Here is a 26,509-nt window from a genome sequence, read left to right as displayed (position 1 = left end):
GGCTATAATTTTAAAAGAAAATTAATTGAGGTAAAAGGAATCTCTCTCTTTCCTGATTTTCATTAAGACATTTCTACTTTTTCTCCATTAAATATGATAGTGACTACTAATTTGTGACAGATCATCTTTATTATTATGTTAATATTTTTCTTATTTCTGTTTTCCTTGGAGCTTTATTTATGATGAGGAATTAATTTTTATTAAACACTTTCTAAAAAATGTATTAGGGGAATAATGCATTTCTTTCATCTCATTAATTTTTTGAATCACACCACTAAGTTCAACAATGAAAACTCATTAGCACTTAGAATAATCTTTACATTTAAAAATACCAAGCAAATAGATATAGCGTCTTAAAAATTAATTTAATTTTTTTACCATTTAATTATATCAGTGATAGCAGCAGGAGGCAGACAAATGTCTAAGCAGATGGAGAGGGTTCTCAGTGAAAGGCCACCTCCACACCAAAGACAGTCTAAAGCCTGAAAGCCAAGCTACAAGTCAAATCCATGAACCAGATTAAGAAACTGTCTTCCCATCTGGCAAGGTTTTCTCTGATTCATCTTCACCCATCACCTATTTTACATATGCCTACCCTTCCTTATTTGTTTTCTTACACTGTCATGCTCAACTTTGAGTCATGCCTTTGTTTTAACTTTTTTTCATACTCACAAACCAATCAGCACACTCTCCCCTATTCTGAGCCCATAAAAGCCTTGGACACAGCCACACTGCAGAAACCACCCAACTCAGGGGTGGGGGACCGCCCCCTGACACCCATGTCCCCTCTCTGGTGAAAGCCATTCTGCCTCTCAAAAAAATTCTTCACTCATCCTCACTCTTCAATTTTCAGCATATCCTCATTCTTCCTGGACATAGGACAAGAGCTTGGGAACCACCGAACATGGGTACAAGCTATAGCACAGGTGGGCCAAGTTGGTGGGGTACCTCCAGCAGAAGGCCCAGGGCTGAGCGTGGCCCACATGTGGGGGCATTGCTGGCTGTGGAGGTCCCTGGATGGCAAAGTGGCCTAGAAAAATCCTGTGTCAATAGTATTGTTAATATCTATCTTTTCTCTCTGACAATATCCTTTCTGCTGCTAATACATGAGCATTTTTGTTGAAAATATAATCATGTTTGCTAGTGTGGACCATTGCTAATGTATAGGCAGTGTGCTTGGCTAATATATTGAAACTTTTCTAATAACTTTTCACAAATTATGTCAACTTACCCTTTATAATAACCCTTGATTTCAGGTTTTAATATTAATAATATATATTTTCTTCTGCTCTTTATTTACATGTGAATAAAATAAGGTCAGTAGAAGGAAGACTAGGTGCTCAATGTCACACAAGTTGTGTAAGTTTGAAACAGAGAATATAGTTTTCTCACCACCTCCCCCACATCAACCACATGAATCTTTTAACCATTTGTTATACAGATTTCCATATTAATGTTTTATTTTATTTCTAATTTGAAACTCAGCTTATCTCAGACTTTTTTTTCTTTTCTCAATTTTTGCAACTGAATTTCTAATGCACCTTGTTATAGTCTTTCTTATTTAATTACAAAGTGGTATAGCACTGTGCATGAATAACGCTCTGCGTATACCTTCATTTGTAAGTAAACACATTCAGAAACAATTATGGCCCTGATGTTTTAAACTGCAAAATTAAGATTTTCCTTCAAGAACATTTATTTTAGTAGTTTTAACTAGAGTGATTTATTTTGATATGTTTTAGTACAATATTTGTTATGCAATAAGATATTTGTGGCCTGTTATATTTCTAGAAAATAATTAGACCATAGTTATAAGCATTTTATCTTAGTTCAGTTTATAATGTATACTCTCAAAATATGCAGTAACCAATGATCTGCCCAACTGTTGAAGCTAATAAATCATCAACCCCATTGAAACTGTGCAGATGTGGCATATGCTATGTTATGTTACTAACATGTGTGTCTCCACATTTGATATTTACATCCTATCTACATGTGAGTAGGCCTTTAACTTGTTGTCTGTCTTGTATTTCTTGTTCAAGAAAGAATGAAACAGCCCTTAGTTTCCTTTAATGCGTTCTAATAGGGCATTCTTACCATAGAACATGTCAAAAATTTTTATTGTGATAAAAGTTATAGTTTGCCATTGAATGTAAAAACATTAATTGGTGATTATATTCCCAAATTACTTTATACAGATTAATATACACTGGCTCACCAAAGAATTTAAGAGCACCAGTGTAAAAGGAATTAGTTTAGCAATTCTATTTCTAGCCAGACTTCAAAAAGTCAAAGTATCTGGAAAAATTAAGAAAAATGCCATTTTATGTAACTGCCATTCTTCCTCTGTTGATTTTAATTAAATAATTGCTGATCATTAGGTAAAGATAAATGAAGTCAGAGTTTGCTTACACATTGATGATGAAACTGTCTCTCTGGGTCTCATTACAAAATTCTTCATTGCAGACACAACTCCTTACCGTAATTGCTATAAAAATTTGATTTACTTACTAATCAGTTTCCAAGGGCCTTATTAAAAGGATTGGTTTCTCAGCTTTTTCATGGGGACATATTAACTGGAACCAATCTCAACAAACACAAAGTTTCAACTTTTTCATTAAGATTAATGAATATGCAGTTTAATTTGAAAGTGTTGAGATAATTATCTTCTTCCTCAGGGATGGTCATTTCCTCTACTTTGAAGCACCTTCCTTTGGGAGACAAGGTATTGTAGTGGGAAAAGAAGAGGATTTGGAGCCAAACCTAGGTTTGTGCCCAGGGTCTTCTCCTATTTACCCATGCGCTCTTGGGAAAGATATAAACTCAGAGGCTCAATTAAGAAATGAAAATACTACTTACAGCAGAGGACTATTTTAAAATGTACAGTTATAGTGAATATTAAATTACTTTGCAAACTAGAAATTAATGATATTATATGGATTGTGAATAAAATAACATTAATTATGATGACAGTGTTTAACATTTAGTCAATGCTTATTGTGTCTTACACAAGGTGCTAAAATATTTGTATATATTATATCATTAATCTTCATAAAAACATGAAGATATAGGTAAAATGAGTCCACATTTTGAGTAAGAAAAGAGGCTCAGATAATTTAAATACTTTGCCTCAAGCTACAGCTGATAAGTGTTAGCGAGAATCCAGATGTGAATATAGATTAGATATTTTTGGCTACTATTGTGCTTATTCTCTCCCTTTCTATTTTATTTTTTCAAAATTTATTCTAAGATACTAAAACATGCATTATGATTGTGTCTCAGTAAACTGTAACAAATTTGCCATTCTCATGTTGTTTGTAATAATAGGATAAACATTGTATTAGACATACAGATAAGAGACAGACAGATATATACATACATACCTACATACATACATGCACATGACAACAATTCTTTGCCTGGTCAAACCTTTGTGTGGCTCCTGAGCCTTCTCCTAAGCCCATCTATGTACCTGCTTGTAAAATTCAATTTTAGCAAATAACCCCGCTAAGTCAGTTTAACAAGAATCCCCCCACCCATGATATCTGATCTCTTTCAATATCTGATCAGGTTCGTTATCTTCCACCATTCCCTACGTAATGTCTGATCACCCTGGCCTGTCTTCTGCAAGAATCCTGTAAGGTTGGTTTAGCCAGAAGCTTCTTTAACAATTATGTTTTCTCTTAGTCATTTTCCACTCACTGACCTCCACTCTGCCCCCTGGCTATACATTTCTACTTGCCCATGCCCTACTCAGAGCTGAGCTCAAACTCTCTCCCCTGCTGCAAGACCCCATTGCAGTCATCCCTGTATCTCTGCCAGTGGTCCTGGATAATTTCTTCCTTACTGTTGTTTAACAAGTGTCATTAGATATTGTTTTTTAATTTAATACATGCACACACTTATGCATATATTATTAAATTCCTCAACTAAGACTATCAGTCTTCTAACTATGAATCCCAGTAACACAATCCAGGGAATAGTAAACTAAATACATAAATATCAAAATTTTCACTTTTTTTAAGTTTCATACACACAGCCTGTAATGTTTTTTTTTAATTTTGAATTTTATTCTGTTTTTCTTAATTTTCCCACATTTTAGCCTCTTTGAAGGTTACTACATTGTATTTCATTGTGTTAAGCCCCTATTTCATTGAAGGACTTTTTGAAAATGCTACTTCTGATTATATCAATCTTATATATCTGGTTGGTGCAAAAGTAATTGCAGTTTTGCACCATGAATTTTAAATCATTATAACTAGGCTCAAACAAATCTTTATTAATCAAACTAGAAACAACTATAATCAACACATTTTTGCCAATGAGACATAAATTTGCTTATTCCTGTAGTGTAAAAATCCATGCTTTGGGATTCGACGAACTCTTAGAAAGCATTTTCTGCATCCTGCTGGTTGTGGAAGCGTTTTCCTTGCAAAAAGTTGTTGAGATTCTTGAAGTGGTAGTCAATTGGCGAGAGGTCAGGTGAATATGGCCGATGAGGCAAAACTTCATAGTCCAATTCGTTCAACTTTTGAAGCGTTGGTTATGTGATGTGCAGTCAAGCATTGTCGTGGACAAGAGTTGGGCGCTTTCTATTGACCAATGCCGGCTGCTGGTGTTGCAGTTTTTGGTGCATCCCATTGATTTGCTGCGCATACTTCTCAGCTGTAACGGTTTCCCCGGGATTCAGAAAGCTGAGGTGGATCAGACTGGCAGCAGACCACCAAACAGTGACCGTGACCTTTTTTTGGTGCAAGTTTGGCTTTGGGAAGTGCTGTGGAGCTTCTTCTCAGTCCAGCCACTGAGCTGGTTGTCACCAGTTGCCATATCCACTTTTAATCGCACATCACAATTCGATTGAGAAATGGTTCGTTGTGTGGAATGGGAAGATGATACTTCAAAATGATGATTTTAAAAAATTTTTTGCTCAGCTCATGTGGCCCCCACTTGTTGAGGTTTTTCACCTTCCAATTTTCTTCAAATGCTGAAGGACCGTAGAATGGTCGATGCTGAGTTCTTTGGCAACTTCTCATGAGGTTGTAAGAGGATGAGCATCGATGATTGCTCTCAACTGGTCATTGTCAACTTCCAATGGTCGGCCACTGTACTCCTCATCTTCAAGGCTCTTGTCTCCTTTGCAAAAGTTTTTGAACTACTACTGCACTGTACATTCGTTAGCAGTTCCTGGGCCAAATGTGTTGTTGATGTTGTGAGTTGTCTCTGCTGCTTTATGACCCATTTTGAACTGGAATAAGAAAATTGCTCGAATGTGTTTTTTTGTCTAACAACATTTCCATAGTTTAAAATAAATATAAAATAAACAGCAAGTAATAAGTCATTAGCCAAAAAAAAGCAAGAAATGCACATTAAAATGATGTATAACATAATCACATTTATTTAAGAATGCATTCCAACATCAAACAACAAATTTCAACAATGCAAAAACCGCAATTACATTTGCACCAACCTACTATATAGCACTATACAGCTTCTCTCTGCTATGGGACTTAGACTACACTCAGGGGTATGACTTATGAGGCTTTATGTTGCCATAGTCCTTTCTTTGTAACTTCTTTCCCTAATGTTTTCCTCCTTGCCTACCACAAAACTTCTCCTTCATTGGCTGTGGCTGCATTTCTTGTCTTTGCACTTGCTGTGTCACTTAAATACTTTTTTTTTTTTAAATTATACTTTAAGTTCTAGGGTACATGTGCACAACGTGCAGGTTTGTTACATATGTATACATGTGCCATGTTGGTGTGCTGCACCCATTAACTCGTCATTTATATTAGGTATATCTCCTAATGCTATCCCTCCCCCCTCCCCCCACCCCACAACATGCCCCGGTGTGTGATGTTCCCCTTCCTGTGTCCAAGTGTTCTCATTGTTCAATTCCCATCTATGAGTGAGAACATGCAGTGTTTGGTTTTAAAGCCTAACATTTTCTCATCCTTCTAGTACAAGCTCAGAAGTTAACTTTTTAGAAGAAATTTACCATATGCACTCACCCTTCTCCTTACCTGATCTCCAATAGAAAAAAAAATTTAATTAACCATTTTTCAGTGTATTATCAGTGTCTTCTTGTGTCACTGTTGTATTTTCATACTGTGTTATAATTCTCTCCACATCTGTTTCCCTTATTAGGCTAGGAACTATCTGAGGACAGGAATTCTGACCGAGTTATCCCTTTCTTTACCTCCAGTGTCTTATATATTATGGTGACTCAGTTTGTTATTCTTATTTATCTATTTATTTTAGCAAATAGTGGACCCATTTGAAAGGCATTCAAAAAACCCTTATAATAATAAAATATTATCATTTTAATTAAATTTTCAAGCCAAATCATTTTATTTCTTTAGGGCCTTTTTTTATTTTAATATTTTTGATGTTTAATTCAACAGGCACTTTACCTAATAGATCCCACTCTAAGTAGTTTTTTTCCCACTGTATTTTAAAATTTGTTGTCTGCAATACATAGGGGTTTCATTTTTATTAAAATTTCAACATTCTGATTTGTTGATTTCCTTAGATTTTACTGATCACATAACTTGTAAAACATATTTTTATTTTTTCTTTAAAAAATCTGTGTCTTACTTTTCCTTTGTGTAGATTTGTCAGCCTCTATGATAATACTTTTAACAGAGAGGTACTGATATTTCAAACCCCAAACTAATACAACTATTTTAAAAGTTGTAATCTCTTTATGTTTTTACTATATAAACTACTTATTATATAAAAAACTATTAAAAACTTTTTTGTGGACATTTTCAAACAAATATAAAATTAGAAGAACTTTTATAGAAATCTCCCTATAACAATTAACCAACTTAAATTTTTCTCAAAGGTCTTAGAATGCACCCACCTGCACCTAAATACATAGAGGTGATATTATTTCTAAAAAAATTCCCAAAGCATTTAATTATCAAGAAAAATGTTAGATAAATTGCAAGGAAATTAGAGAATTATTGATCAGATTCCTGTGAAGAAACAACCCACAATAATTCAAATAAAGAGAAATAAACAAACATGGGATACTGAGTACCTGGGATCTAACCATGAAACTATTAGCACCTCAGTGGCTGAAGGGACTCAATGGGAATCCAGAACCCAGTGATAGGTAGGGTGTGAGTGAGAGGTTGCCTGAAAGGAAATGAGGACAGGGATGCCTCTACTGCCAGGCATCACTTTAGAACTGTGACAGCCATAGTTCAAGAGCAGAGAGAGAGCAGGGATAATGTATCCTGGTCTCTCTCTCCTCATCCCATCTGATCTCCTGTTACAGGTTCCAATTGGCTGCAACCTATTGAATCCAGCCATCAAGTATTCCTTAGAGATGTAGTCCATGGAAATCAGTAACTTGATGTTTAGAGAAGAGCAAGAAAGAAAAGTGTAAATTAGTAGTTATGTTTCTGGAGTTAGTGAAAGTCCCAGTTCGCTGCTGTGTGGCCTTGAGCAAAGTGCCTGACCTTCCTAGACTTCAGTTTTCACCTTTGTAAATAGGGATGATAATACTACTTATAGTGTTGCCAGGACTAAATATGCTAATATATGGACCTCTTAGAATAGTGCTTGGCACAATATGAGTGACTATAAATGAGTTTATAGTCTTATTTACAGTGAATATTATTACCAGAGTGAATATTATTACTACAAAAGACTGTGGTGTCCTATTCTTCACTCATAGATGAAATTAAGAGAGATAATTGTGAGAGCTCGAGGAGTCTTGGTTTCCCCATCTGTTTAAATAACCATGTTAAATTAGATGATCTTAGAAGGCCAGATAGAGAATGATGCAAATAATTACTTGTAAGACCTACCTTAAGAAATTAAAAGCAAGGTTTAAAACACACTTTTTCTCTCATTTGATTTCAACTGGGTTTGTGTGTGCTTATATTGTACAGAACAAACTACTTTTAAAATTGACTGATAGATAAGTCAATTTTAAAATATTTATTTTCATTTTTTTATAGTAAGACCTGTGCTAGGATGCAGGAATACAGTGGTGAGCAAATTGGAAATGGTCCCTGACCTCACAGATCTTACAATTGACTGAGAGAGACTTAAAATAAATGGTCACAAAGGAGCGTATAATTATGACCTGTGATTATTCCTTCCAAGAAGAGATGCATGATGCTGAGAGAATTGGAAGAGAAACCCAAACTAGTTCAGTTTTCAGCAAAAGTTTCCCTGGTAAATGATGCTTAGTTTGAATACCAAAGGATTGGCAAAAGGGGTGAGAGTAGGGACAACATTTAGGGAGAAAGAAAACAATATTCTGAATCTTGAAGCAGCAAGAAACTTGCAACATCAGAAGAAATGAGAAAAGCTACTGTGTCTAGAACAAAAGTGAATTTGAGGGAGAGCAAGGTAGAGCTGGAGAAGAAAGTCTTAGATCATGCAGGAACCTGAATACGATTGCATAAAATTTCATCTTTATTCTAACAATATTTGGAAGTCATTAAAACTTCTTAAATCAATATGATTATTCAATGGGGTTTATGTTTCAATAAATTTATTAGAGACAATTAAAATGATATTTTAGCCACTTTAGAAAAGATGATGTTAGTTGGGATTGGAGGATGGCAACGGAGAGGGAAGGAAAAGCATGAATAAGATGAACATCTAAGAGGTAAAAAATTAGACATAAAACGGGGGAAGTAAGGAAGACAAAGAAGTGAAGGATAAATACTAGCGTATGACTTGCCTAGTAGGATAGACAATAGGGATAAAGCACACAGGACACTGACTAAATTTGAGGTCAAGATATTGGGAACTTGGCCTTGGGAATGTAGAATTTTAGTTGCCTTTGAGCCATGCAACTTAAACTCAATACTAGGTATTTGGATATAGAGCTCTGAAGCTACAGGAAGTGGTAAGATAGAGAAACAAATGTAAGAATCATTGATAATTGAAGTTGTGGGTATAATAAAACGGTCTACAAAAATGAGGAATGGGAAAAACTAACAGCTGAACTGAGGATGCCAAATCTGCAATTAGTGAGGTAAGAGAAAAACAAAGAAAATGTGGTGGCATCACACAAGACAAGTGAGACATTGTACAACATTTCCAAATTTCAGAAGAAATTCAGCTAAGAATGGACAATTTTCCATTGTATATATCCATAGTGAGACAGTCGGTTAACCTAGAAAGGATTGGTCTCAGTGATAAGTGGGAAGCTGGATTTGAAAGAGCAAAGGATTGTGAAAAATTGGAAACAATAAACAACTTTTTTGAGAATTCTGACTAGTGCTACAGGTTGTGTTTTACATCCACATACCTAATTCATATATAATAGTTTCTTAGTTTGTAATTTGAGAAGAAACTGAACTTCACCATTAATAACAAATAATATATTTTTCAATATTGATTTAGAAAAAGCATGAAATGAGTCAACAGGACTTCTTTTGTTCAGGTATACTTTTTTTTTCTTTCTTCTGTTTTTTCTTTTAATTTTTAGGTTTATGGGTACATGTGCAGGCTTGTTATATAGGTAAACTTGTGTCACAGTGATTTGTTGTACAAATTATTTTGTCACCCAGGTACTAAGCCTAGTACCCAACAGATAATTTTTCTGATCCTCTCCCTCCTCCCACCCTCCCAGGGTCTGTTGTTTCCCTCCATGTGTCCCTGTATTCTCATCATTCCGCTCCCACTTACAAGTGAGAAAAGGTTGTATTTGGTTTTTTGTCCCCGTGTTAGTTTGCCAAGGATAATGGCCTCCAGCTTCATCCATCCATCTTTTATATGTCTCACATTTCCTTTATTCAGTCTACCACTGATGGACACTTAGGTTGATTCTATGTCTCTGCGATTGTGTATAGTGCTGCAATGAACATATGTGTGCATGTGTCTTTATGGTAGAAAGAAGTTCTTTTTTTTTTTTTTTTTGAGATGGAGTCTCGCTCTGTCACCCAGGCTGGAGTGCAGTGGCGCCATCTCGGCTCACTGCAAGCTCTGCCTCCCGGGTTCACGCCATTCTCCTGCCTCAGCCTCCCAAATAGCTGGGACTACAGGCGCCCGCCACTGCGCCTGGCTAATTTTTTGTATTTTTTAGTAGAGACGAGATTTCACCACGTTAACCAGGATGGTCTCGATCTCCTGACCTCGTGATCCGCCCGCCTCGGCCTCCCAGAGTGCTGGGATTACAGGCGTGAGCCACCGCGCCCGGCCAGAAGTTCTTAATGTACTACAAAATCAATGTCTTCCAATGTTCTAAAGTGATATAAAATTAAAAAATAAGGGTATAATCCTTTATATTGAAAGATGCTTTTAGAAGATGTAGAGAGACAAATCAATCAGAAAAGATAGATTCAGTGGCAAAAAGAAAAAAGGTATGAACAGTAAGAAAACGTAATGAGATGAGATGTAGAACTTAGAATGATGAGTCATATATGTGTCTGTATGCATATACATGGGTGGTGGGAAAGAGACAGATACATGAGGAAATGAATTTTGAGGAGTATGTAGAAATCATTTTCATTAAAGACAGCATAATGTACACCAGAAAGATTTAATAAATTTTCCAGATTCACCTAGATAGAGGTTGAAACTGGTAGTAACGGTTTTGGTTTTCTTGTCAGCTTTTGGAGTATCTTGGTTTTATTTGTGTTTCTGATTCTGTCTTGCTTATTAAAACAGATATCTTTGAACATTTACTGCCTACCCGACAGTTTACCGAACTTTTCACATACATTAACTCATTCAATACTCTCAAAGACATTATAGAGAAGGTATAATTTTACTTCATTTTAAAATTGAGGAGGTTGAGGCTCAAAAAGTCATAGACCTTTTCCCAAGATCTCATAAGTAAGTTGCTCAGGATTTAAGTGTTCATCTTATTACTTCACAAAACTTGATTCTTAATAAAAATGAACTGAGTGTTATGGTTTATTATATCATTTCCAGTAGTAGATCACACATTTGCCCTCATGGATATGTATATAAGTATTTTTGAAGTATGATTGTCTCAGGAATACAGGTAGTTTGAAGGATTAAAAATTTTTTTCAATGTAATTTGTCCAGCTCATCTCACATTGAGAGAAACATAGGAGGAAACATCAAGCTTTCAGATACCTCTAGAGGTTCAAGTTTAGATCCAATGGGACCTAGGAACTAATAAATCATCTGAGTAACTTCCAAATGAGCTCATTAGGAGTCAAGATCACTGCTAAGCAGGTAAGTGAGTCTTTATATGGAGCCAATAGGCATCCCTCCACCCATGCCCCAGATCTTCATTAGAAGCCTCTCTCTTCGGTAAGCTTTAATGTTAAATGGATTCAGACTGCATCCTAACTGTATTTCATACCTTCACACTGTCTGCTTTTCCAGAACTGTCTAAAGGATATCTATTCGTATTTAAAATAATACTTCATTGCTGTATTTTAAATTTGTATTTGAAATAATACTTCACTGCTGAGGCAGGAGAATCTCTTGAACCTGAGGGGCGGAGGTTGCAGTGAGCCAAGTTCGCGCAATTACACTTCAGCCTGGGCAACAAAAGCGAAACTCCATCTCCAACAAAATAAAATAATAATAATAATAACAATAATAATACTTCATTAATCCTCAGTGCTATCTCTCTCTCTCCTCCTTACAAACATACACACACACACACACACACATGCTCTCTCTCTCTCTCTGTCTCTCTCCCTCTCTCTCTCTTCTTAAATGATGACATGATAAGTCGAGCAGAGAACCTCTTAGAATTTACCATCCTTTCTGCAATAGTTCCCACAAAATAAGAGTTGTTACTATATGGACGATGGAGGAGAGAGATGTATGCGGATGTGATTTTCTGACTAAAATTCTTAGGAGATTCATTTACCAAGAATGGCCCTCCTTAAGTTCTGGAAATGAGATTTTTAATAATCCATCCTTAGCCTTGGCAAACACTGAACATAAGGTACAATTTTCCCTTCTAAATAAGAATGAATACTCACTATACATTTTTGAATCCTATAACACAATAAAGTAGAAACCTATTGGCATATCATTTACCGAATATTGCTTCTCAGGTGAAGTATTCGGCTTTAACCAGGGCTCCAGTGTAATCCAAATCAAACCAGGGCTTCCCAACCTTTTTCCATGCCATATCATGCCATTTTTGCATGCGTTGAGTTACATAGAGGGAACACCCAATGGTTCAAGATGTCCTCAGGTCTGAACACCTATAGCACACTGGTGGCGCACAGGGTGCCCCTGCAGCCTGTTGCTAAGATCTGGTGAAGAAACCAAGCTTGTTGCAGCCCTGGAATGAAGAATGCTTGACCTGAAAAAGCCCTGAACACCCTGATAAAGAACAAGGTAGAACATGAATAGCACTAGGCAATGAGTAAATCAGAAAATGTCTTGATGTCTTGATTGATAGGGCAGTGGAAAGGCAAGAGGAGGTCTCCATTAATCTGTTGCTTTTCCATTATTGAATATATTTTTCTATGCAAAGCATTGCCATTGTATTAGATGCCAAAGTGTTTAAAACCTGAGAGATATGTCTCTAATTCTTAAGAAGCAAGGCAAGCCCTTCAAGAATTAGTGTTTCAGAGAGAGATATAATCCATGTTGCAACTGAGTTTTGAGAATCTAGATGGGCAAATATAACCTATGGAGATTTGACGATAGCAAAATAAATAAAACTGCTTAATTTTAAAGAACTAGCCAACTATCAGAAACGCCTAAAAAAGACAATTGCTAATTAATTTTGGTACTCACCAAAATAATTAGAAAAACCAATATTTTCTTCAACATGCATGGTTAAGTGAATATCTAAAATTTTTGTCCAATAGTTTAAATAGGTACTAAGATGTAATTTTTCAATGCAGTAAATATTGGCATTTAAAATTAAATATAGATTTAAACGAATGCCTAAAATTAAATGTATCTTAATATAAAATAATTAACATAACCTATATTTTTCTAATTTTGATGAGTGATGATTAAATATAAATTTAACTTGTAGTTGAAAATTGTCTTATTAATGAGATGGGAGTCATATTAATGGTGTCTTGATAAGAAGGATTATCCAAATGCTGAAGTCTTTTAGAATCCAGGATATTTTTTACACCTGGGGGCAAGAGATCATAAGATTCCAGATGGATGAAAAGTATGCCTTTTCTTTATAACATGGGAAAATGAATGATTTTGAAAATAGAAAACAAAAGAGAACCAAGAGCACAGGTACTTTCTCAATCAAATCATTTTCAGAAAAATGGAAAGATAGAAATAGAGGAACTGAAGATTAACTTTCTTAAGACTATTTTTGTGCAGTTGGGATTTCACTGACATGGTGGAGTGTTGTACTCAAACTAATTCACAGGTTAGGCAAACAAATCCCAAAAAGAAATTTTGAAAATATTTCCAAAAAATTTTAGATAATATTTTTGAAAATTTTGAAAATATATCTGAACTCTGCTTGCCATTCCAAAAATCAAATTTGCTCTTTAGATTACTGATTCTCAAACATGGTTGTACATTAGAATCACTTGGGCCTCGGTGCCTCCAAGATGTTCTGAATAAATGGTATTGGATGCCCCAGTATTGTCATGTTAAGAGCTCTAGATGATTCCAATATGCAGTAAAGTTTAAGGCAAAACTTGCTTTAGGAAGATGAAGTGAAGGAAGAAACATTAGTGCTTATGAAAGAACTCTTGGTTTGAAATATGGAATTGATTTTAGATTTCCCCTAAAATTAAAATATGAAAATGACCAAATGGGTGGTGAGACTTTGGGATGGTGATTAATTCAAAAAAACCCAGACAAATGAATTGGAGGCTATGAAGAAAAATTGCTTTTAAAAACTTAGAGGAATTAATAAAATAATGTAGAGAGTTGTAAGGTAGATACAAAATCATAAATGCTGTATTTTTATGAGCACTGTAACAGATTTTTATAAGTAATTTTATTTCTACGTGATTTTTAAGTTTATTGAATTTGGAATGTAAACTCCAGTTTAATATCCAACTTCGCTGTGGACTTTGTTTTTCTACCATAATGTGCTGTATGTATCTACTTAAACTTAAATATTCCATGTTACCTAATAGCATGTGTCCACCATAGTTAACGTTCTTACTGATACATCTATTTTCTCATGTGGCTTTTTCTCATTTGGTGTGACATGTACCTTGGAACCACCACAAATCTTGTAGTTATATAAAAGCAGTAACACAAGAAGTGCTAACATATAGATGGACTTCATTAAGTAAAAAATAAAGTGAAATAAATGGTAGATAAACCTCTTTCCCTGACACTATTTTTCAGTGAAGGTGGTCTATTTACTTTTACATTGTGGGATAGCCTTATAATTATCCTCAATTAGGGTTCAAATTATAACTTCACAGCTTGAATTGACATAAAATCCTTTGTGAAAAAAAATTGAGCATATTCAAGTCCCATATGTAAGTCAGATAATTCTCACTTTTGAATATTCATGAACGAAACAGTTATTTACTGAGAATAGTGATATATATGTATATATGTATATGTCTATGCATCTGTGTGTGTGTGTGTGTGTGTGTGTGTGTGTGTGTGTGTGTATGTTTTAGGAGTCTTCTATTTTACTTTGACCTGGTATATGAAAACTTAGCAATCTTTGGAAAACTATAGTTTTCATGTTTGTCTTCTGTAAGCTTTAAACATTTAGTTTGACACTTTAGCCTTGTTCTTCCATCCCTGTGATTAAAGCTTAAGCAACAAACCACTACACTTGGGCAGCATAAGGATGATTAGAAATATGGGCTCTGCTGTCAGTTATACATAGTCACACTAATACTCTGTGACCATCACCAGGAAGTCGGATTTTTCCAATGTTTATAAGGAGTTATGGGTGAGAGCCTTCCTCATAGGGTAAGCAAGAGACTATCTTAATTCATGTAATGCACTCAGAATATCTGATAAGGACATCACTCAATTGCAACAGATAAAATAATAATAGTACTAATCAATGGAATATGAAAGACAAAGTGGTTAGATATGATGATCTCTCAAAGCATTTTCTAGTTAATATTTCATGATTCTATTTTTTGAAAAATAAAGCCAGGACCAAAATTAAAGTTTAAATAGGCTAATATTGGGCTTAACAAGATGAATCCTCTTTTTTTCAGGGCTGGTAGAAATACAAGTAATTATAATTATCCTAAAAGATGCATCAAAAACTCCACCCACCAGTATATGTTTCCATAAAACTTTTTACAACTGAATGTTTCCTTAGAATATGTTTCTAAAAGTACAACCAACTAGAGTAAGCGCCTTGGATATTTTAAGCCCTAGAAATATACTGACACATTTGTGGAGGAAATTATTTATCTACATGGGATTTAACTATGATAAACTACTTGTGTTAACACTTTGAGCAATATACTTCCAAATATGTTAAATTTTGATAAACTATTTGATTTGTGTTAACTCTTGGGGCAACACACTTCCAAATATGTTAAATTTTGAATTGGAAAAATGTCTTTTTAATTCATATGTAAATAAAATTGTGTGTTTTCTCATATTTCTGATCAAATTTCTTTCCATTTCTAGAGCATAAATTACTTATTCTATATAAATGTGGGAAGGAATATAGCAAATTGAATAGTTCATAGCAGCTCTAAAATTATTTTGATCTATTTTTGACATATTTTATGGAAGCATGCACAAAACCGAAAAATAAGGAAATATAAATGTGGTCACATCTATAAATTCAATATTTTTGTTCTGTTATATATGCATGGAAAATATATAAGATTTTTAATGGCAGCAAAACATTGAAATATTAGTGTCAGTTGTCACAAGCGGTTTCATACTATGTAATTTTAACCAACATCTTCTCTTATTTTCTAAAATTACAAAGCAAAATATTTCTTAAGGTGGTCTATTTACTATTCTGCAAGTAAAAGACTCCCCTCCCTCAGGCAAGATTGGCCTCTGTCATTAGAGAGGTAAGATGTATGTTTTTGCCCACATGATGATATGATTCAAGGCAAGAAGACAACAATCATCACCTTTACCCAACACTGACAGGGAACATGAGAAGTATCATTTTTATTTTTCAACTGCGACAAAATCTACAAAACCTGTTAGGATAAATGGCTGAAGTTAATATCACTTATGTCACTGTATTCATTCTGAAAGGAATTACCAACCGGCCAGAGCTTCAGGCCCCGTGCTTTGGGGTGTTTTTAGTTATCTATCTGGTCACAGTGCTGGGCAATCTTGGGTTGATTACCTTAATCAAGATTGATACTCGACTCCACACACCTATGTACTATTTCCTCAGCCACCTGGCCTTTGTTGACCTTTGTTACTCCTCTGCTATTACACCGAAGATGATGGTGAATTTTGTCGTGGAACGCAACACCATTCCTTTCCATGCTTGTGCAACCCAACTGGGTTGTTTTCTCACCTTCATGATCACTGAGTGTTTCCTTCTAGCCTCCATGGCCTACGATCGCTATGTCGCCATCTGTAGTCCCCTGCATTATTCAACACTGATGTCAAGAAGAGTCTGCATTCAACTGGTGGCAGTTCCATATATATACAGCTTCCTGGTTGCCCTCTTCCACACTGTTATCACTTTCCATCTGACTTACTGTGGCCCAAACTTAATTAACCATTTCTATTGTGAAGACCTCCCCCTCTTAGCTCTGTCCTGCTCAGACACACACATGAAGGAAATTCTGATATTTGCCTTTGCTGGCTTTGATATGATCTGTTCCTCTTCCATTGTCCTCACCTCCTACATCTTTATTATTGCCGCTATCCTAAGGATCCGCTCTACTCAGGGGCGACACAAAGCCATTTCCACCTGTGGCTCCCATATGATGACTGTCACTATTTTCTATGGCACACTGATCTTTATGTACCTACAGCCCAAATCAAATCACTCCTTGGACACAGACAAGATGGCTTCTGTATTTTACACAGTGGTGATCCCCATGTTAAACCCCCTAATCTATAGTCTAAGGAACAAAGAAGTGAAAGATGCCTCAAAGAAAGCCTTGGATAAAGGTTGTGAAAACTTACAGATATTAAAATTTTTAAAAATAAGAAAACTTTATTAAACAAGCAGGAAATAAATCAAACTTTTTCTTGTAATTATTTCCCAATGAACTGAAAATGTAGCTGTTACTTTAATGGACCTTGACATTTTCTGCAAGAACCAGGCAGATCATGAAAAATCAGTACGAATTAAAGCATTCAATTCGGGCCATCACAGTCTTGGCAGACCACTGAAACCACGTTCAAATACAAACAGAGACACACTCATATATGCAAACACTCATAGGTGTATTTAAAGCAAAGGCAGCAGCATGTTTTTGTTAGAGTTTGGGATGCTGAAACAAGATTGAGTTTGAAAACTCTTTCATATTAGCTCTGCAACCTTGGAAAATTGAGCTAAATTTTGTGTGGCTTTGTTTCCAAGTCTGGGAAATGATAGGACCTAACTCATTGCTCTTTTTTTAAGGATTGTACAGGTTAATATTTATGAAATGCTTAGAAAAATATCCAGTGATAATAAGTGTTTTGGAAGACTTAGGTATATAAATGTTTGTTATATAAAGTTAGAAATGAATTTATTTGACCTGGCACAGTGGCTCACACCTGTAGTACCAGCACTTTGGGAGTCAAGGGTGGGAGGATTGCTTGAGCCCAGGAGTTCAAGACCAGCCTGGGCAACATAGCGAGACCTTCTCTCTCTCTCTCTAAAAACAAACAAATAAACAAACAAACCAAAACAAAAAACTATTAAAAAATAAATTCATTAAGGTCTTCAAGGCTAATTAGTCAAGTAGTCCTACTTACTACAATCAAGTAAACATATGATATGTGTGAAGTTTTGTCTCTAAATTGAAGGTCACATAACTAGCAATATGAAAATTCTAAAAGCAAATTTAGGTTTATCTGAATTCTTTGTTAACACTGTGGGTGTTAAGAATGAGGTTAATTGGATTTAAATGTGTCATTATCAGATTTTTAAAAAAATATAATTGGAAGAACATGTTTTATAAGAAATAATTTTTAAAATAAACACCTTCATTGTACTTGCATATTTGTTCAATTAGAAAGTACCCTAGGTTATTATGTAATTTATTTGTGCCTGCTATTTATTCAGTCACCCTTGTAGATGATGACATATGATTAAAAAAAGTGATATGATATATTTTTATTGTTTTGACATTTCAGAAAAAGTAGTAGTTTAAAATTATCTTATTTTTTTTTCAATTTTACAAGGAGATTGTGATACTTGCAGCCATTATATAAAATACAATTTGAGCTTTACAATATACTGTGATTATTTCCTCTTCTGTACTTTCTTTGTAAATGACTCAGATATGCTACCCTGAGGTGCTTTTAGAACCTTGTGAGTGGAGTGAATTACCTGGCCTTTAAAACAGGTTTAACAGAGAAACCTGGTTTTTCTACCCTCCACACTTTGTCTTGTGAGTGTATATTTATATGGATGGATATACACAATATTCTCACATATCAGAGCCACGACAAGAGTCATAGACAGTCTCTCTTTTTACAGGTAGTGAGATTCAGGTCTATGGATCCTGAAAATTCACCTGGAGGAGATTGGTCTTCTGTGGTTTCACTGCACCTGCCTATTTGATAGAATTATTTACAGTAGCAATGTTTAAACATTAATTGAATTCTTCATGTCTTTACAGAGTTATAATTCCCTACTATTAACAATCACATATTGAGATAAACCTAGGTTTTCTAAGGGAAATGAGCTAAGAAATTCAACTTTACTCAATAGACTTTTTTTTTTTAATGTTTATTCTTGAGCAGATATACGCAGTTCTGTGCAGCCTCTAAAACTATCATCTGAAAATTGCTCCAGGTCGCTGAGTTCATCGCCTAAAACACCAGTCCTTCAGCCAAAACATTGAAATAAACACTGTTCAGTCTCCAGGCATATTTAAATAAATACTTGTATTTGTCACCCTTCTGTTTGTGATCTCTATGATGTTTCTGTATCTAGGTATAGAATACAGAGGCTGACAAAAAATATAGGTCTTTAGCGGTGTCTAAGATCAGTGGAGAACATGCTTGATTCCAGAAAGATTTGACCACAGATTTGAGTTTTGATACTTCTAGTGTATAATATGTGAAGCTCAAATACCTTATAAAACAAGAAACTTGCTTATTCCACAAGCTACAGTATGAGTATGTAGTAGAAACGTGTGTGAAGGCCTTGGCATGATGGCTGGCACCTAAAAGAGCCTTGGTAAATATCAGCTTTATTATTATTGGTGAACGACCCTTAATGCATTTTCTTGTAAACAAAATTTTTATATAATTTATTTTTGTATCTACAACTGATTAGTGGTCCACCTTGAATAAATACTCATCTCCATTCAATGTTATAAAAATTAGCTGAGGCAATCCGTTTTAAACACTTCACCCAGAATTTGATACCAGAAAAGCACTCAGTAGACGGTAGCTCATTCGTACTTTGAAAAATTAGGAGTTCAATAAATTCGTAATTTGTTAATCTAGTCTTTGTTAAATTAAACAAAAGTGGTTTTATTTTTTAAAAATGCATATTTTAAGTAACGAGTATGAAGGAACCTAAAAGAGTTGTTTTAAAATATGTGTATCAATACACACACACGATGAAATTTAAAAGAATTTATTTTAAAATACCACAATAAAATAGCTCCTTAACTTTTATATTTTCTTTTTGTTGATTTTAAAATAAAGAATATCATATTGCCAGCTATCTCAAACTTTATTACTTTACTATCCAAGGCCAAATAAGAGAAATAATTGGTATAATAACAATGTCAATAATTAAGTGTAATACACACCATATGTGAAGTACCAGCTGTGTGCTAGGAACTTTGCAAAGCTCTATATTTATAATGTTATTTAATCTTCACAATCAGTCCAAGAGATAAGAAACTACAAGTGCATTTTGAAGATGAGGAAACTAGGTACAAAATGTGAAATAATTTACCAATGACAACAGTTGATTATCACAGAAACTAAAATTATTAGTCAAACTGTTTGAAGAGTCCAGTTACTAATCAGATGCTTATATAGAGCAGGCAGTGAAATATAATGGTGTGAAATGGCTCTAGTGGTCCAAATGGATATGGAATTCATGGTAACTCTGCTAGTGCTACCCTTCCCAGTAGAATGCAGAGAAAGTAGAGTGCTAAGGAAATTATCCAGTCTTAAAACCAAGAAAAGCATCCTTGCTATTTAAACTTTGACACTGTTTCCAGATAATCTGTGCAGCAAATTTGAAATGTAAGATAACAGATGTTGAACTTTAATATAATTCAAATATCACACATGATTTAAATAAAACAGCTATTTCTCAATGCTGTTTATTTCATTATTGATGAAGCTGTGTTGTTCAGAGAGGAGTAAGATTCTCTCTCTCTCTCTCTTTCCTTTTCTTTTACAATTTAATGACATAAAATTTACCAAATGCATTTTATGTGGAAACTATAGAAAACGACACAGTGGATGAAACATACCCTGAGTGATGTTGAGCAGCCAAACTACGGAATTTGGCTCTGTCATTTACCACCAATGTGACTCTAGATAAGACACAACTCAAAGTCCTGGGTTTTGCCTCTGTCTAGGGATTTTTAGGTTATTGGACAGCCAAACATAACTTTTCTATAATTCTCTTTAGTGCATTTTTTACCTCCTGATTTCTTAAGCTATAGATCAGTGGGTTTAACGTAGGAATCACTACCACATTAAACACAGAAGCAACTTTATCCATATTCAGGGAATGGCTTGACTTGGGCTGCAGGTACATGAAAATGATTGTTCCATAAAATATTGTGATGGAGGTCAGATGGGAAACACAGGTAGAAAATGCTTTCTGTCTCCCTTCAGCAGAATGTATCCTCAGGATGGCAAAGAAAATGAAACCATAAGAAATCAGCACAATTACTAGAGAGCAGAGAGTATTGAACCCAGCAATGATTAACAACATCAGCTCTTTGACATGAGTGTCAGAACAGGCCAGAGCCACTAATGGAACATCATCACAGTAGAAGTGGTTGATCACGTTGGAATCACAAAAAGACAAGTAGAATGTCGCCACTGTCTGTACAAGTCCCACAGTGAATCCATACACATATGTGCTAGCAATCAGTTTAATACAGAGTTTTCTAGGAATGAGAATGATATAAAGTAAAGGGTTACAGATGGCAACATACTGATCATATGCCATGATTGAGAGCAAATATAATTCACAAACTACAAATGTGATGAAGCAGCATATCTGAATGGCACATGCATAAAATGTTATACTTTTAACTTCACACAGAAAATTTACCAAGGTATTTGGGGCGACAGATGAAGTAAAAGAAAAATCAACAAAAGCCAGACGGCTGAGGAAAAAATACATGGGTGTATGAAGCTGAGGACTGATTTGAATTAGCATAATCAAACCGAAATTACCCATAAAGCTAGCTAAGTATACTACAAGGAATATACCAAAGAGAGTGACTTGAAGCTCTGCATTATCTGTGAGTCCCAAGAGGATAAATTCATACACTGTTGAATGATTGCCTTTGGCCACTGAGTAGGTATAAAAGTTTTCTTCCAGAAAACCCTTTAGAGCACACATTCTGAGTAATTGTGTTCCCAATGGAAATAATCAAGCAGATGTTAGGAGATGATTCTGACCTGCCCTGATCTTATGTTGAACACATTGAAAGGAACATCTTCAGGCTAGTTCTGCTTTCAGAATAAAATAATTTGTCCCAAGTAGAAATTCCAAAACATGCATTTCTGTGGAGATTTGTAAAGATAGAAAGGTGACATGTTAAAGGTTTACATAATTGAATGATCTATGTCATGTCTTTCTTTTAATAAGAGAAAATCAAGATAGAGAGTTATTTGAACACAGATAACAAAAAGCATTTTAAAATTGCTAGGGCTGGACGTGGTGGCTAACACCTGTATCCCAACACTTTGAGAGGCCAAGGCAGGAGAATCACTTGATCCCAGGAGTTCAAGAACAACCAAGGCAACGTAATGAGACCTTGTCCCTATTAAAAAATATTTTTTTTAATTAGATCACTTTAAATAAAATTGTACTAATTCTTCTGGAAAATTTTAATTCACAGGAAATAATAAGTTTAAAAAAATATTGCACAGTAGGTATATGAAAGGTCCTAAAAAATTATGGGTACAAATAATCTCTTTATAATACATTCAGAATTATTTTTTTATTTTTATTTTTTCTTTTATCTATCAATAATTCTTAGTTTTTCTTCAATTGCTATGTACTCTTTGTGAATTAAAGATAGAAAAATGCTTAAAAATGTGAATAGACTTGCTTTTAAAAATATTCATAACAGCATTATAAATGCATTAAGTGATCCAAAAAACATATTTGTCATGTTTCTTAAAACATCCAAATGCAAAGCAGGAGAAGTAAACAATTCTAGAATGAGTGTGTAAAACTATAACCTGGTTCCTGGCTAATTAAAAGTAGCCAGCATTTAATGATCTTCACTTGAACAGAAGTGATATAAATTTAATTTTTTGTTATTATTCTAGCTTAGATTATCTTCACATCTAGCCTATGTAATGGCCCTATGACTATTATCTTTATTTTCACATATGGAAACTGAAGCTGAGAACTTAAGCCCTCTTCATGCTTCATGACTGGCATAAGGTGAAGCAGAATAACTCATTAGCTAGTCTGTGACTCCCTAACCTCAATCCATAGTTGATGCAAATTATCAGAAAGGCAAAAATTTCTTCATCAACAAGAGATCAAGGCAACTTTGATAAAGCAATCAATGAATTCGTCCATGCCAAGTGCTTCAGGTAGTGACTATCTCACACTGTTTGCCAAGTAAATCAATTTTAGCTCTTGATAGCATTAATACTATTTAGATTGAGGCTTACTCTGCAGAAGCCTGTGAGTAATCTCTTCATATTGATGATTGTAGGAGCTTAATCTTTTTTGGAATATTTTGAAGTGTTCTTCCATTGCCTGTCTAAATTGTAATCTCCCTATCCTTACCTCTCCTGGCTCTTACTCTTTTCAGTACTTACATTGCTGTGCTGAATTGAAACCTGTGTGCCTTTTGCTCTGATATTACCTGACTCTCCAACATCTTGAATCATTTGATTTTTCATTTCTTAAAATAGAACTTGGCTACTCCTTGAAAATCTGTTTTTCCTCAGGACATTTCTATGCTCAATTTAAAATTCTCCACACATTTCAAATATGGCAGGTGGGATAAGGCATTGCTGATGCTTGGAAAATTGCTGCATATTGGTAATTACATCTTGCATTTGTGCCAACTCCCTTGATGCTTTGAAGCTTACACACTTATATGCTTTGTCACTGTATTAGTCCATTCTCACACTGCTGTAAAGATACTACTCAAGACTGGGTAATTTACAATGATGGTGGAAGAGGAAGCAGGCACTTTCTTTACAAGGCAGCAGGAGAGAATGTACATGCGAAGGAGGAGCTGTCAAACACTTATGAAACCATAAGATCTTGTGAGAACTAACTCACTATCATGAAAACAGCATGGGGGAAACCACACCCATGGTCCGATAAACTCCCACTAGGTCCCTCCCTTGACATGTGGAGATTATGTGTATTACAATATGAGATGAGATTTGGGTGGGGACACAGACTCAAACCATATAATTCTGCCCCGACCCCTCCCAAATCTCATGTATTTTCACATTGCAAAACCAATCATGATTTCCCAGTAGTCCCCCAAAGTCGTAACTCATTTTAGTGTTAACTCAATATTGCACAGTCCAAGTATCATCTGAGACAAAGAAAGTCCCTTCTGCCTATGAGCCTGGAAAATCAAAAACAAGTTAGTTTCTTTCAAGATACAATGGGGGTACAGGCATTGGGTAAACACACTCTTTCCAAATGGGAAAAATTGACCAAAACAAAGGGGCTGCAGGCCCCATGCAAGCTCAAAATCCAGCAGGCAGTCATTAAATCTTAAGGCTCCAAATTAATATCCTTTGGCTCCATGTTTTACACCCATGTCATGCTGATGCAAGAGGTGGGCTCCCATGGTCTTGGGCAGCTCCACCCCTGTGGCTTTGCAGGGTACAGCCCCCCTCGCAGCTGCTTTCATGGGCTGCCATTGGGTGTCTGAAGCTTTTCCAGGTGCATGGTGCAAGCTGTCAGTGGATCTGCCATTCTGGTGTCTGGAGGATGATGGCCCTCTTCTCTGGGCTCCACTATGCAGTGCTCCAGTGGGGACTCTGTGTGGGAGCTCCTACCCACACTTTCCTTTCACACTGCCCTAGCAGAGGTTCTCCATGAGGGCTACACCCCCGACAGCAAACTTTTGCTTGGACAGCCAGGCATTTCCATACCTCCTCTGAAATCTAATTGGAGGCTCCCAAACCTGAATTCTTGACTTCTGCTCACCCATAGGCCCAACACCACTTGGAAGCTGCCAAGGCTTGGGGCTTGCAGCTTCTGAAGCAATGGCCTAATCTGTATGTTGGCCCCTTTTAGCCATGGCTGGGACATAGGGTACCAAGTCTCAAGGCTGCACAGAACACAGTGGGGCCCTGGGTCTGGCCCACAAAACCATTTTTCTCTCTTAGGACTCTGAGTCTGTGATGGGAGGAATTTCTGTGAAGGTCACTGACATGCCCTGGAGACATTTCTCCCGTTGTCTTTATGATTAACATTAGGCTCCTCATTATTTATGCAAATTTCTGCAGCCAGTTTGAATTCCTGCCCAGAAAATGGGTTTTTCTATTCTACCATGTCATCGGGCTGCAAATTTTCTCAGCTTGTGTGCTCTGCTTCCCTTTTGAACAAAAGTTCCAATTTGAAACCATATCTTTGTAAATGCATAAAACTGAATGGTTTCATAATAATCCAGGTCTTGTCTTGAATGCTTTGCTGCTTAGAAATTTCTTCTGCCAGATACCCTAAATCACCTCTCAAGTTTGAGGTTCCACAGATCTCCAGGGCAGGGGGAAAAAAAATGCCGCCAGTTTCTTTGTTAAAGCATAGCATGAGTGACCTTTACTCTAGTTCCCAATAAATTCCTCATCTCCATCTGAGACCAATTCATCCTGGACTTCATTGTTCACATAACTATCAGCATTTTGGTCAAAAACATTCAACAAGTGGAAGCTCCAAACTTTTCCATATCTTTCTTCCTTCTTCTGAGCTCTCCAAACTGTTCCAACCTCTGGCCATTACCCAGTTCCAATGTTGCTTCCACATTCTTCAAGTATCTTTACAGCAGTAACCCACTCCTCGCATCAATTTACTGTATTAGTCTGTTCTTACTGCTATAAAGATACTACTCGAGACTGGGTAATTTATAAACCAAGGTGATTTAATTGATTCACAGTTCTGCATGGCTGAGAGGCCTCAGGAAACTTGCAATCATGGCAGAAGTGGAAGTAGGTATCTTAACAAGGTGGCAGGAGAGAGGGTGTATGCAAAGGAGAAACTGTCAAACACTTAGGAAACTATCAGATTTCATGAAAACTCACTTACTATCATGTGAACCACATTGGGGAAACCATCGTGGATTGAATCATCATTCAACCCATGATTCAATCACCTCCCACTAGGTTCCCCCCTTGACACGTGGGGATTATGAGGATTACAATTCAAGATGAGATTTGGGTGGCGACACAGAGACAAATCTTAACTGTCACTTATGTATTTCCAGGTCAGTCCTTGTTATTTATTGAGAATGTTGACACCAAGATCACTGTCCTGTCACATAGCTGTCATTAGTTCCCATGAACATGACACATTTAATATACAGCTTTTCTGATTATTGATTATTTTTATCTGTGACCCCAGCACCATTCCACTTCAGCTTTCCACTCCCATGGTTCCATGTTTAAAATTATTTGTCTACAAGTTTACCAAATGTTAGATATCCAAAACTGAAACATTTTCTTATGATCACAAACTTCTACCCTCCCCTTTTCACCTCAGTTATGACTACAGGTCTTCACTTATTCACACATATCACTATTCCTTAAACATCTTAAAATACTCATTTATTTTGTCACTTTATTTTTTCAATTCTTCTCCTATACAGCTTAGTCTCCATGACATATTGCTTCAACTACCCTTCCCAACAACCAACATTTTTTTAGGTATACCCAAATCTGGGTATTTTGTAATGTTGTCTTCACAATGAAATCTGAGCTATCAAGAACAACAGTTAAGAAAAAGTGAACTATTACAAACTTATATTCAAAATCAGCTACTTATTTACTTGACTGACTTTTCCTTAACCAAGGGCTTTCTCCCAATCTGCGTGTTGCTATTTCAACCCTTTTAATTCTATCCATGCTACTCCTACCACACATGCTAAGTAGTACTACTCCTACCACATATGCTAAGCAGATGCTAAACTTTTTGATATTTAAAATGGGAATTAAAATAATAAAATATAAATTTCTCTACTTCTTGTCACCAGTTGTGTGAAACTACCTGCTTCCACATCTATTCGTATTACATGTTTTTGTGAGGGTAGGGGATTGGGGAGGTCTCCTATTTCTTATA

The 26,509-nt window shown here is 35.7% G+C and overlaps 2 protein-coding genes across 2 annotated transcripts; one reads left to right on the top strand and one right to left on the bottom strand.

Moving 5' to 3' along the window:
• Positions 1 to 16,064: 16,064 nt before the first annotated feature.
• On the top strand, positions 16,065 to 17,039 carry LOC466563 (olfactory receptor 8U3). The gene has a single exon (XM_521962.6). The coding sequence runs from the start codon at positions 16,065 to 16,067 to the stop codon at positions 17,037 to 17,039; it is 975 nt and encodes a 324-aa protein (XP_521962.5).
• Positions 17,040 to 20,593: 3,554 nt separating this feature from the next.
• Positions 20,594 to 21,583, bottom strand: LOC112204807 (olfactory receptor 5AL1). Its single transcript, XM_024347541.3, has one exon. It carries the CDS (start codon positions 21,581 to 21,583, stop codon positions 20,594 to 20,596), a length of 990 nt encoding a protein of 329 aa, XP_024203309.3.
• Between the last annotated feature and the right edge of the window lie 4,926 nt (positions 21,584 to 26,509).

The sequence above is a fragment of the Pan troglodytes genome, chromosome 9 (assembly GCF_028858775.2).
Source record: "Pan troglodytes isolate AG18354 chromosome 9, NHGRI_mPanTro3-v2.0_pri, whole genome shotgun sequence".
Taxonomy (NCBI): Eukaryota; Metazoa; Chordata; class Mammalia; order Primates; family Hominidae; genus Pan; species Pan troglodytes.
Note: the sequence above shows the minus strand (reverse complement) of the source record. Positions and strands in the feature narration are given on the sequence as shown.

What these genes read in the sequence shown, in the direction of transcription:
- LOC112204807 (XM_024347541.3), bottom strand. Translation starts at nt 21,583, where the DNA reads ATGTGTGCTCTAAAGGGTTTTCTGGAAGAAAACTTTTATACCTACTCA.
- LOC466563 (XM_521962.6), top strand. Translation starts at nt 16,065, where the DNA reads ATGGCTGAAGTTAATATCACTTATGTCACTGTATTCATTCTGAAAGGA.